The 13,621-nt window shown below is 39.2% G+C and overlaps 1 protein-coding gene across 1 annotated transcript in view; it reads left to right on the top strand.

The window, feature by feature from the left end:
* F13A1 (coagulation factor XIII A chain) overlaps positions 1-13,621 on the top strand; it is a 309,831-nt gene that overhangs the window by 262,412 nt on the left and 33,798 nt on the right. The window contains exon 13 of the mRNA XM_073567328.1: positions 8,090-8,250. Within this exon, the coding sequence (XP_073423429.1) occupies positions 8,090-8,250 (161 nt within the window). The remainder of the gene's footprint in view (positions 1-8,089; positions 8,251-13,621) is intronic.

Here is a 13,621-nt window from a genome sequence, read left to right on the forward strand (position 1 = left end):
GCATTCCCCATAGTCCTTGATATAGTATAATGCAGGTCCCATAAAGTACATATAGGATATTGCACTCCCCACAGTCCATGATAGAGTATAATGCAGCCTCCCTCATGGATCATTATGCCGCCTCCTTCAAAGAGTTGCAACCCCCTCATAAAGTATAATGCAGCAAACAAATACAGTATAATGCAGCCCCCTCATAGATTATAATGCAGCAACCTAATAGAGTATAATGCAGGCACATCATCGAGTACAATGAAGTCCCCCTCATAGAGTATAATGCAGGCCCGCTCATAGAATATAATGCAGCCACCTCAGAGAGTATAACGCAGCCCCCTCATAGAGTATGATGCACCACCTCATAGAGTATAAGCAGCCCCCTCATAGAGTATACTGCACCCCTTATAGAGTATAATGTAGCCCCCAGATAGAGTATAATGTAGTCCCCTCATTCAGTATAATGCAGCCCCCTCATAGAGTATAATGCAGCCTCCTCATAGAGTATAATGCAATCACAACATAGAGTATAATGCAGCCCTTTCATAGAGTATAATGGCTTCTGAAGTGCTTCTCAGCTGCCCTACTGCCGCCACAGCCTTGCACACTATGAAGTGACGTCATTGTGAGCCCATTGCATCAGAGGCAGAGGGGGTGTGATGGCAGAGGGAGCGTCATCTGACTCTTTCCTCCATCATTGATTTAAACTGTATCGGTACCATGATACAATTGAATGCGGAGGGACACCGCTGCTGAGCAATAAGAACATAAAAGCTCGTTTCAGTTTTGCCCCAAAACATCTTGATGATCCCCAAGACTTTTAAGAGAATACTCTGTGGACTGACAAGATAAAAGTTGAAATTTTTGGAAGATGTATGTCCATTACATCTGGCGTAGAAGTAACATAGCGTTTCAGAAAAGGAAGATAATACCAACAGTTAAATATGGTGGTGGTAGCGTGATGGTCTGGAGATCTTTTGTTTCTTCAGGACCTGGAAGACTTGCTGTGGTAAATGGAACCATGCATTGTACTAAAAAATCCTGAAGGAGAATATCCATCTGTTCGTGGCCTCAAGCTGAAGTGCACTTGGGTTATGCAGCAGGAAAATAATCCAAAACACACCAGCAAGTCCACCTCTGATTGGCTTAAGAAAAACAAAAGTAAAACTTTGGAGTGGTCTAGTCAAAGTCCTGACCTTAATTCTATTGAGATTCTGTGACATTTCCTTAAAAAGGTGGGTCTTGCTCAGAAGCCCTCCAATGTGGCTGAATTTTAACAAATCTGCAATGATAAGTGGACCAAAATTCCTCCAGACCATTGTAAAAGACTCATTGCCAGTTATCACAAACACTTGATTGCGGTTTTTGCTGCTAAGGATGGCCCAGCCAGTTATTAGGTTTAGGGACAATCAGTTTTTAACTCAGGGCCCTGTAGGTTTGGATTTCCTTTTCCCTTAATAATAAAGACCTTCATTTAAAAACTGCATTTTGTGTTTACTTGCATAATCTTTGTCTAGTATTTAAATTTGATTATTCATCTGAAACATTTAGGTGTGGCAAACATGTATAAGAATAGGAAATAAGGGAGGTGGCAAACACTTTTTCACACCACTGTAAATTAATGGCCCTGTCGTGAAACACCGAGCGGTGAGACTTGAACAGTCATTCTGTGCTGACAGAGTCCCTTTAACTTACTGTCTCTATGCAGAGTGACTTCAGGCAAAAAGGTCATCAGTCAGAGCTGGAGTGACAGGGGCTTCAGATATAAAATTAGCACTTCAGTCTCATTTGCATATCAATTACAGCTCTGATTTAAGAGAGAAACAGACTATTCATGTAAAGATATTACTGGACTTTGAAGTGTGTTTTGGGTTATTGTCCTGCTGGAAGACCCATGACCTCTGAGGTAGACCCAGCTTTCTCACACTGGGCCCTAAATTATGCTGCAAAATTTGTTGGTAATCTTCTGACTTCATAATGCCATGCACACGGTCAAGCAGTCCAGTGCCAGAGGCAGCAAAGCAATCCCAAAACATCAGGGAACCTCCGCCATGTTTGACTGTAGGGACCGTGTACTTTTCTTTGAATGCCTCTTTTTTCTCCTGTAAACTCTATGTTGATGCTTTTGCCCTAAAAGCTCTACTTTTGTCTCATCTGACCAGAGAACATTCTTCAAAAATGTTTTAGGCTTTTTCAGGTAAGTTTTGGCAAACTCCAGCCTGGCTTTTTTATGTCTCGGGGTAAGAAGTGGGGTCTTCCTGGGTCTCCTACCATACAGTCCCTTTTCATTCAGATGCCGACGGATAGTACGGGTTGACACCGTTGTACCCTCGGACTGCAGGGCAGCTTGAACTTGTTTGGATGTTAGTGGAGGTTCTTTATCCAACATCCGCACAATCTTGCATTGAAATCTCTTGTCAATTTTTCTTTTCTGGCCACATCTAGAGAAGTAAGCCACAGTGCCATGGGCTTTAAACTTCTTGATGACACTGCGCACGGTAGACACAGGAACATTCAGGTCTTTTGGAGATGGACTTGTAGCCTTAATATTGCTCATGCTTCCTCACAATTTGGTTTCTCAAGTCCTCAGACAGTTCTTTGGTCTTCTTTCTTTTCTCCATGCTCAATGTGGTACACACAAGGACACAGGACAGAGGTTGAGTCAACTTTAGTCCATGTCAACTGGCTGCAAGTGTGATTTAGTTATTGCCAACACCTGTTGGGTGCCACAGGTAAGTTACAGGTGCTGTTAATTACACAAATTAGAGAAGCATCACATGATTTTTCGAACAGTGCCAATACTTTTGTCCGCCCTCTTTGTTATGTTTGGTGTGGAATTATATCCAATTTGGCTTTAGGACAATTCTTTTTGTGTTTTTTCATTTAAGACAAATTAAATGAAGATAATAATACCAAAGAATGTGTGTTTGCAATCATTTTCAGGAAGAAACTGAGTATTATCTGACAGAATTGCAGGGGTGTCAATACTTTTGGCCATGACTGTATGGTTAGGGTTGGGATTAGGGTTAGGGGTGTGTTAGGGTTAGGTTTGTAGTTAGGGTTATGGTTATGGTTGTGATTATGGTTAGGGGTGTGTTGGGGTTAGTGTTGTTGTTATGGTTGTTTAGGGTTGTGATTAGGGTTAGGGTGTATTGGGGTTAGGGTTAGAATTGAGGGGTTCCACTGTTTAGGTACATCAGGTCGCCATTGAGTCCAGTCAATTTTGCATTCAAAAAGTCAAACGGTGCTCCCTCCCTTCTGAGCCCTGCCATGCACCCAAACAGTGGCTTTCCCCCACATACAGGGCATTGGCGTACTCAGGAGAAATTGCACAACAAATATTGTGGTCTATTTTCTCCTGATGCCCTTGTGAAAATGAAAAAAATTGGTTCCAAAGTATGCTTTTTGTGAAAAAAGTAAAATATTCCTTTTTTCCTTCCACATTGCTTTAGTTCTCTTGAAGCACCTGAAGGGTTAATAAACTTCTTGAATGTGGTTTTGCACACTGCGAGGGGTGCAGTTTTTAGAATGGTGTCACTTTTGGGTATTTTCTGTTATATTGACCACCCAAACTCACTTCAAATGTGAGGTGGTCACTAAAAAAATGGTTTTGTAAATTTTGTTGGAAAAATGAGAAATCGCTGGACAACTTTTAACCCTTATAACTTCCTAACAAAAAACTTATGTTTCCAAAATTGTGCTGATGTAAAGTTAACATGTGGGAAATTTTATTTATTAACTATTTTGTGTGACACCACTCTCTGATTTAAGGGTACAAAAATTAGACGTTTGAAAATTGCAAAATTGTAAAAAATTCTTGCCAAATTTCCGGTTTTTTTCATAAATAAACGCAAGTTATAAAGTGACAGTGGTCAGAATTGTAAAAATTGGCTTGGTCATTAAGTACCAAATTGGCTCTGTCACTTAGCGGTTAAAACTCTGCTACATCATGCTGAAGCTGATGGAGGGTAGTCCCCTGTTTACGATCCATGTCTATAAATCAAAATCCAGCATGCAGTTCTGTAGTTGTATTCAATAAAATAAATGGATGCACATTGAATTCACTGGTCTCTATGCAATTCTTTATTTACTGTGCATGAGCATTGCAGAGAAAATACATAGTCCATATTGTTTTCTCTTAAAAAACAGATGACTGAAGAGGGCCACCAGCAGCGGAATCCCTAAAATCACCTGGTTTCAGGAGATAGCCATATACTGAATTTTTTTTCTAAACCGACGAACCCCTTTAGTAAACTTCATAATATTTTCATAAAGTGTGTACCACATTTTTCGGACTATAAGACGTGCTTTTTCCCCAAAATTTTTTTTGGGGAAAATGGGGGTGAGTCTTATAGTCGGAATATAGTTACAAATGCTGCGGCAGCGGTGCTGTATGGCACGCTGTGCTGTGGTGGTGGCAGCGTTCTGTGCTGGGACGGCGGCACTCTGTGCTGGGGCAGCGGCGGCTCTCTGTGCTACCCCATTTTAAAAAATGTGAAAATACATTATGAATAAGTTTCTTGATTGAGTGGTTTATCGTGGTTATTAGAGATGTTGGACGTCTTGTCGAATTACATGAAAATTGCAGGTTCCAGATAATTCAAACAATTTGCAATTTGATTCACAGAAATCACCCCAAAAAATTCCTGGCACCATGTCACACATTGCCAAGGATTGTATCAACCAGAGAAGGCTCACATGTTCTCGAGTGCGCCTATGCGAGCTTCCTCATAATGTCTTGCAGTTATCACATCACATGGTATTGCACAGCCAATCAGGAGGGACTATTAGAGGCACTATAAAAGCTAAGGCTGCAAGTGCAAAAGCCATTTTAGGTTGTTACAGACAATAAAGATGACCTCAGTGCAAACAGTTCAGCATTAGCCTTATGGATAGAAAAAGCTAAAACATTGAGCAGAGTGTGGTGCACAATTTCAGTGTTAAAGACAGAATATATGAATATATGAATAGTAGTCTTTGAATAATACATAGATTACATTAATAGGGCATATAATTTAGCACTGTATAATTCTTTGTTTTAAACGTTTTTAATGGGGGAGAATAGTGTAAAAATATATGTAAAAAAAAAACCTACACCTTAAACTTTTTGCATACTTATTTTACTACTTCGGTATCACATCCCTACATGCCACAGCAATGCTTTAGGCTGTTGCTGTATTTTGCTTTTTGAGAATGTACCTAGCGACATAGCATTTTATGTTACAACATTTTTGTTCAGGAGCAAAAATAGTGTTATGAAAACATAAGAAAACTATAAAAATCTACACCTTTAACTTTTGTATACCTCTTTTACCAGTTTTATTTGACAATAGTAAAAATCACAACAATATTTTGTCTCTTTGCATCATTTTGTTTTCTGAGCATGTACATTATTTTTGTTACAGCCTTTTGTGAAGGGGAAAATCTATGTATTTTATTGTGCAGGTCTGTTTTAACACCTGTTTAATTAATCACATTTTAGACCCTTACACACCAGACCAATCCTATGGGCTGTTGTAGCATTACAACATTTGTGCATTGTGTTGCTGACATTTCTTTATAAGTCCTTTTTGTCAAGTATCATTGCTAATTATACTTGTTGTGTATAAATGTATGATAAAGGAAAAAGTGACAACGGCTATGGAAGGGGTACTTTATAGGAAAATTAACATACCATTGCTAAGAATATGAAACTTAATAGTGGCAAAGCCACTGCCATCATTGGCACCAATCATCAGGAATATTCCAAAATTCAGGTCACAGTGAGCCGCGTTTCCGTTCATCAAGCAAATTAGTGGGAAGGAAGTAAAGGACAAAATGTAATATATGGAATATCACTTGACTCAATCACAGTAGGATGATGTTACCTCTGGCAATGACACCATCAGTTTTCATCAGTGTTTTGCACAGTCCACCTCCTCTACTTCTGTAACACTTAATCTTTTACATAATGGGCTTTCAATTCTGTCAATAACACCCTTATCTGTTATGCTCCTTGGTCCCCTAAACCACATCATGCTGGGGCTAAGGAACATATTTCACAACAACAGCTTCTTCCAGTTGATTTTTGCATGAGATGAATAGTTAGTCTTTAAACTCAGATAACATGTAGCAGGAGTATATGGAGGACAAAATTAAAATTATTAGCTGTTTTGTTGCCTCTGTCTGCTGGGGTGGTACAGGCTCAGACTTTCTGAATCACGATAAATCAACAGATGGGAATCAAACAGCACAACAAAGAGCTCAAGACGTTTTAACACATTCAGGCATCTGTTAGACAAATGAAGAATGATGAGGAAGGTGTTATGAACAAGAATTGAGAAGTAGATTAGGGTGTCAGTGAGGTGATGTCATCTGAGGAGTAGGGTGGTAGCATCAGCCTTAATGAGCTGAGCCAATGTCCAGCCAAAAGATCTTCCAGGGACAGATTTGCTTAATCTCCGGTCAACTCCGGAGTAGTTGGTGCCATGACTGTTGTTGGTGGATAAGGCTCATAGTGCTTGAACGCTCTGGTGGTAATTGTGGCCTATGTATGCACATCTTTTTTATGGAACTTATTTTCCATGTTGCCAAAGGACCAATTACCTACCGTGCAAGCACTCCAATTGGAAAATAAGTTGTGGGTATTTTAGCTATGAATCGACTAGAAAATGCAGCTATCTTTCAGCACATGAATCATGACTACCTGTAATTCTGGGAAAGCAAACTGACTAGCAATGTTAACAAGTACTCTTCTTCTTTTGGATGCCTTTCTATTAGCCAGGCCACATCCTCTAGTAGCAGTTCCCTTCCTCTTCTAACTTCATTGTGTTGTCAGAATTAAATGTGTGCCCAAGAAATATGAATCCAGTCATGCTTTCATGTAGAAACTCAACTCTCACATGGCCAAGTTCACCACAATTGATGCTGTACCTGGATTGTACTGCTTTTGCAAAATTATGGATCAGCCTCTATGGAAGAAATGTAGCCACCATTATTTTTTGAAGAAAGTGATCGGTGCTTCACCAGCCATTATATTTGCTGAAAATAAGTTTTTGGGCATAAACTGGGGTGAATTCCCCAGGTAACAATCTGCACAGAATTATTTCACTGGCAAAAAAAAAGTTAAATGATTTCAAACAAAAAATCGTGAGCTATCATGACTGCAAATTTTTTTTAATCTTTCTTTGCTCATCAACTGTGTAGGACCCTCCATAGGATTTGGCAGGGATGGGCAAAATAGGCAAATATTTTACTCAAACAAAAAATCATGAGTATCCATGGCTAGAATTTTTCTTCCTTCTTTGCTTCTTCTTCATTTCTAGAAGTGAAATTAAGTTTTAAAGTATCAATTCCCCTGGAAAGACCTTGCATAGGATTGGGTCCTTGGCCCTTTCAATGAAGCTGGTGAATTCGAATTTCAAAACATTTACTAATTTCTGGTGAATATCTATTTATACTTTTGGTATAAATCGATAGTTTATCAATCATAATTAGACCAAAGAGAAAACAATGACAAATATGGGAACATTCAATGTAGAAGAAAACGTATCTGCACACATTGCACAATATGTAAGGCTACTTTGCATACAGTATATACACATACATAGCATACAGAGCAGAAAAATACATTTTTCCTGTGTATATGTTTACATCCATCACAAACTACAAAAAAATTCACCGGATGTAAAATCATTAAAGGAAAAAGGAGAACAAAATATTTCACTTTAACAACGTGTTTGCAATTTCATAAAGCACAAATTGGAAATTGGATTCCCGTTTTGGAGAAATGATATCTCTTTATATTCTCTTCAACTTCTTTGTAACATTGCCAACCCTACTTGAGGTGATTTACATTAAAGTCTATTTATTATCAGCAGATTATATGACTGAAGGCTGGAAAGAGCCCCAGCCACAATAGATACTTTAGTCAAGCACACGTATTCCTTGCTGTTGTGTTGAGTGTGAAGAGCTGGAATTTGCGCATATTACCATTTTAGTTACCTGCAACAAACAAGATGAATGTACATACTTTGTGATTCTCGTAAATTCAATTCAGATGACCACTTCAGTATGTAAATTGCATTTTCTCTCTTCCATTTCGTTTTTTTTCCATTAGCTAAAACTGTGGATGTTCAAATAAAAGCTGGCGAGTACATGAGCAATATCGTGGATCAGGCATCGTTACACTTTTTTGTCACAGCTCGCATTAACGAAACAAAGAAGATAATGGCAAAACAGAAGATTGTAGTATTGCAGGTGCCAGAGCTACGCATTAAGGTAAGAGCCACATCAGTAAGAAAATCCACTGAGATCTTCCCATTCTGGCACCTGTCTATGTATTAATAGCGATATGAAGCATCCTGCTTTTCTATATGCTTTTCTGTAATGGATAATTCCCAGTTATTAATACAAGCTAATTGATTATATTGACAATGTATATGATAAGGCATTTGTTTTGAGCGCAATAGAATACTTTATCTTCAGTTGTGTTCTCCAAGAGATGAAAATAGAAGTTATGGCTTATTCACAAAGAATATGCCATAATATATATGTATATGTGTATATATATATATACTGCTCAAAAAATAAAGGGAATACTTAAACAACAAAATGTAACTCCAAGTCAGTCAAACTTCTGTGAAATCAACACTGATTGTGATTCAATTTCTCCTGCTGTTGTGCCAATGGAATAAACAACAGGTGGAAGTGATAGGAAGGTCACTAACATCCAGGTGTTTGCTCAGTAACAGTGACTAGTGTTCCCTTTATATTTTTGAGCAGTATATATATATATATATATATATATATATACACATACATATATTGAGTCAGACTGAACTGGAAAAAATGTATATTTTACAGAAATCTATGTGGCAAGACTGGATCTTTCATATAATTTGATTTGATAAAATGTGGTGGTATTTATTTATTAAACTCTTAACGACCATTCTGAACGCGGCGATATCAAATATATTTATGTTTGATTTTTTTTGTTTTACTTTGAATTGGGTGAATGGGGGTGATTTGAACTTTTCTTTTTTTTTAATTTTTTTATTTTTAAAAACATTTTTTCTACTTTTTGCATGCTTCAATAGTCTCCATGGGAGACCAGAAGCTGCAGTTGTCTGATTGGCTCTGCTACATACAGATCGCCTGTATGCAGCAGAAATGCTCATTTGCTATGAGCACCAACCACCGGGCGGCGCTCAGAGCAACTCGGCTTTGACAGCCATAGAGGTCTGCTGGAGACCTCTGGTTGTCATGCCAACCCATCGGTGACCCATGCTCACGTGATGAGGTCACCGATGGGTAGGATTTCCGATGCGCTTGCCGGAAGCGCGAGTTATCAGAGATTGACAGGGGCATTTAACTAGTTAACAGCCACGGGTGAATCACGATTCTACCAGCAGCTGTACACATAAGCTGTATATGTCAGTTGACATGTGCCTGGAAAGGTGCGGGCTCAGTACCAGAGCCCACACCAAACAGCGGGAGTCCTACATTGGCGTACTAATACGCCCAATGGAGGGAAGGGGTTAAGCTTGACTGGGGTTCAAACTAAAAATTATTTTAAGGTAGCATATGCAATCTGAATTTGTTAAGGAGCTAATCTTTATAGGAGATTTAGATGCCTGGATTCTCCCGCTGCGGGGGATAGATCCCAAGCATTGTTTGGTGCTGTTGTCTCCCATTCTGGTCCGGCCGCCGGGATTGCTGCTCAGCACAGATGTCAGTCCTGGCGTCTTGCATAGGCTCATGGTATGCACTTGGTTACTGCTGGCTCTACAGCCAAGTCTATGGTAACCAATGATATACAGGTGCAGCCTTGTGCTCTGAAGTCCAAGTCCAGAGATCATCTTATTGAGCATGTCCGTGATATGGTGTCTTCTCATTCGTGGTCAGGTGTTAGCTGCTCTGGTGATGTGGCAGCTCCGGATTGGCCTGCAGGCGATGGTCATGGCCAGCTGGACGTGAGTGTTTGGGGTGGAGCTTTGGGTTTAAAAGGCTCTCAGCGGTGCATGCGAGCATGCTAGTATCATTCAGGTTTGGTGGGTGTGAGGATACTCTGCCACTCTGTCTGCACGTGTGTATATTTGTCTACCTTCTGAGTCTGAGCTTCTTATGGTTTATTCCGCTTGTCTTAGCATCTGTCTCGTTAATGTGTGCAGTTAGCACAGCTCAGTTACAGAGCAAGCCCAACCTGTGTGCTGTACTTTTCTGTGAAGCCAACAGGGTTTTGTACCTAGTGTCATTTGAGTTATTTCTTTTGGCTTAGCATCTGTTTCAGTTACAGAGCAAGCTCAACCCTTCTGCACTACCCCTCTGTGATCGCTCGCTGCTTCATTCCACCATTATTTTCTCGTTAGCAGCAGTTATACATCTCTGTGCGGTGGACCCCAGGTTGCGATTGCACTTTAATTTTTATTTTTATTTAGTGCAATCCACCAACAATGGGTAGAAATGGCACCAAAATTTCTCACACAATTTTTGCTGAATGTGTCAATACCCCATATGTGATTGTAAAGTACTGCTTAACCACATCAAGTGACTAGGAGTGGAAGAAGCGCTATTTGATTCTTGGAGGAATACTTTGTGGACTCCATACAGCCATGGCCGAAAGTGTTGGCACCCTTGAAATTGTTCTAGAAAGTGAAGTATTTCTCCCTGAAAATTATTGCAATTACACATATTTTGTTATACACATGTTTATTTCCTTTGTGTGCACTGAAACACAAAACACAGAGCAAAGAGGTAAATTGGAAATATTTCACACAAAACCCAAAAAATGGGCCAGAGAAAATTGCTAACACCTTTCCACAATTGTGGATAAACAACTTTGTTTGAAACATGTGATTTAACGGGTATGGGCAATATGAAAGTCATACATGAAACCAGATAAAAAGGGGAGAAGTTGACTTAATCTTTGCATTATGTGTCTGTGTGCCTCAGCAAGCATGGAGAACAGAAAGAGAAGAAGAGAACGGTCTGAGGACTTAAGAACCCAAATTATTGCACAAAATTTCAACAATCTCAAGGTTAAAAGTCCATCTCCAGATATCTTGATGTTTTTTTGTCCATGGTGTACAACATAATCTAAAAGTTTACAACCCATGGCACTCTAGCTAATCTCCCTGGATGTGAACACCAAAGAAAGATTGTTGAAAGGTTGAAACGCAATATGGTCAACTTCCAAAGAAATTCAAGCTGTCCTGAAAGCTCAGCGTGCTTCAGTGTCAGAGTGAACATTCCTTTGACATTTGAATGAAATGAAATGCTATGGCAGGAGACCCAGGGGGACTGTAGAATGCAGTTTGCCAAAACGTACATGAGTAAGCCAAAATCCTTCTGGGAACTCATTTTGTGGACAGATGAGATCAAGATAGAGCTTTTTGGTAAAGCACATCAATGTACTGTTTACCAACAACAGAATGGGGTCTACAAAGAAAAGAACACCGTGCCTACAGTCAAATATAGTAAAGGCTCAAAGGTGTTTCAAGGTTGTTTTGCCTCCTCTGGTACTGGTGCAAGGCATCATGAAATATGGTGATTTCCAAAGTATTTTGGGTCGCAATGTAGTGCCCAGTGTCAGAAAGCTGGGTTTGCATCTTAGGTCATGGATCTTTCTGCACTACAATGACCCCAAACATACCTCAAAAAGCATCTAGAAATGGATGGAAACAAAATGTTGGAGAGTTCTGAAATGGCCACCAGTAAGACCAGATTTAAATCTCATGACCACCTGTAGATATATTTTAAAATTGCTGTTGAGAGAAAGCACCCTACAAATATGAGAGACCTGGAGCAGTTTGCAAAAGAGGAGTGGTCCAAAATATCATTTGAGAGGTCTAAGAAGCTTGTTGATGGTTATAGGAAGTGATGGATTTAAGTTATTTATTCCAAATGGTATGAAACCAAATATTAAGTAGAGGGTGCCAACAATTTGCCTAGCCCATAGTTTTGGGTTTAGTTTGAAATTATGTACAATTTGCCTTTTCTGTTCTCTATTTTTTTGTTATTTCAAATAATAAAAAGGAAATATACATTTGTATAACAAAACATGTGTAATTGCAATCATTTTCTGGGAGAAATACTTCATTTTCTGGAATAATTTCACGAGTGCCTACAAATTCAGTCATGACTGTATACAAAGCCTCTAAGTGCCAGAAGAGCAGAATCCCCCCTCAAGTGACCCCATTTTGGATATGACACCACTTTGGGAATTTATCACCGGGCGCAGTGAAGATTTTTACTCCAGTATTTGCCAGAAACAATCATCATTGAATGTTGCTGAGTGAAAATTTCCCATACATACCTTAATAACCATACATTGTATTACCCATACATTTTGCCTAGCTCATGATTCTGGAGACCTGGACTGCGAATTAAGCAGTCTTTCATCTCTACAAAAATGCCAAAGAAGAATGATTACTGCAAGCTCACAGAGGGCCTCAGAAGGGAGGGATCTCATTTTGATTTGGGAACTCAGAATTCACTTGATTTCTTTTGGGGGGGTGATGAGCCATTGCTCTTCTCCAGAGGTTTTGTGCTACCAGTAAGATGGAAGCCTTCTATCTTTCCATTAACCGATGACAGACCTGAGTGGAGGCTTGTTTTTTTAGTGGATTGAGTTGAAGATTTTTTTGGAAACATTTTACATTACATTTTAGAGCACATTTATCCTGCACTCTACGCGAAGCACTTACATTGGGATTTCCTTCTAAATTTCTGAATGATGCAATTCCTGAGGGATACATTCACTATGATGAGGCAGCAGAGTTATTTTGGGCTCCAGCTGGCCTCTTTCCAGTGGTGTCCTTCTTTTCAGAGGTGAACAAAACTGTGGTCGACCACACTTTTCTGCAGGCCAAAATGCATCTATAGTGTCTCCATCTGCCTCATTATAGGGAATATTCCACTGAGGCTCCCATCTTAATCATGTATTTCAGCGATTTACATGGAAACACAGGTGTAAGTGCTTAGCACAGAGTGCAGGATAAATGTGAACTGAGCCTTACTGCGATCAATGTGAGGCAGAATGAACAAATCAACAGCAGTTGAAGAATTGGTTTTATTTATTTTTTTTGCCATCTCTTGTGCAGTACATGTGATTAGATGGTTTTATTGCTCAGGTTGGTGCAATTACACCAAGACTGGATTTATATAGTTTTTTTTTTTCGTTTTGCTGCTATTACACACTAAAAGATGAGTTTCTTTGCAAAACAACATTTTGGCATTGCCATATTTGAGAGCTATAATTTTTCAACATTTGTGCTGTCATGTGAGGGCTTGTTTTTTTCTGGACAAGTTGCAGTTTTTATTGGTACCATTTTCGGTCATATAACGTTTTTGATCGCTTTCTATTCCTATTTTTGTGAGGCAGCATGAACAAAAAACAGTACTTCAATAAGTGTCTTTTCCAGGGGGCTTTATGCCATTCACCATGTGGTAAAAGAAATATGACAGCTTTATTCTTCATGTATGTACAATTACAGTGATACCACATTTATACTCACTCACTAATTTTGCTTTCAGGTGAAATTTCAGGATGATCCTAAAATGCACTCTAACCTTTTCAGGTGAATTTCATGTGACCATCTCTGTTCAATGTTTCAGTGCTTTTTACACAACTTGCTGTTCCCTAACAAGG

The sequence above is a fragment of the Dendrobates tinctorius genome, unplaced genomic scaffold (assembly GCF_039654945.1).
Source record: "Dendrobates tinctorius isolate UK_male_01 unplaced genomic scaffold, ASM3965494v1 ptg000004l, whole genome shotgun sequence".
NCBI classification, from domain to species: domain Eukaryota; kingdom Metazoa; phylum Chordata; class Amphibia; order Anura; family Dendrobatidae; genus Dendrobates; species Dendrobates tinctorius.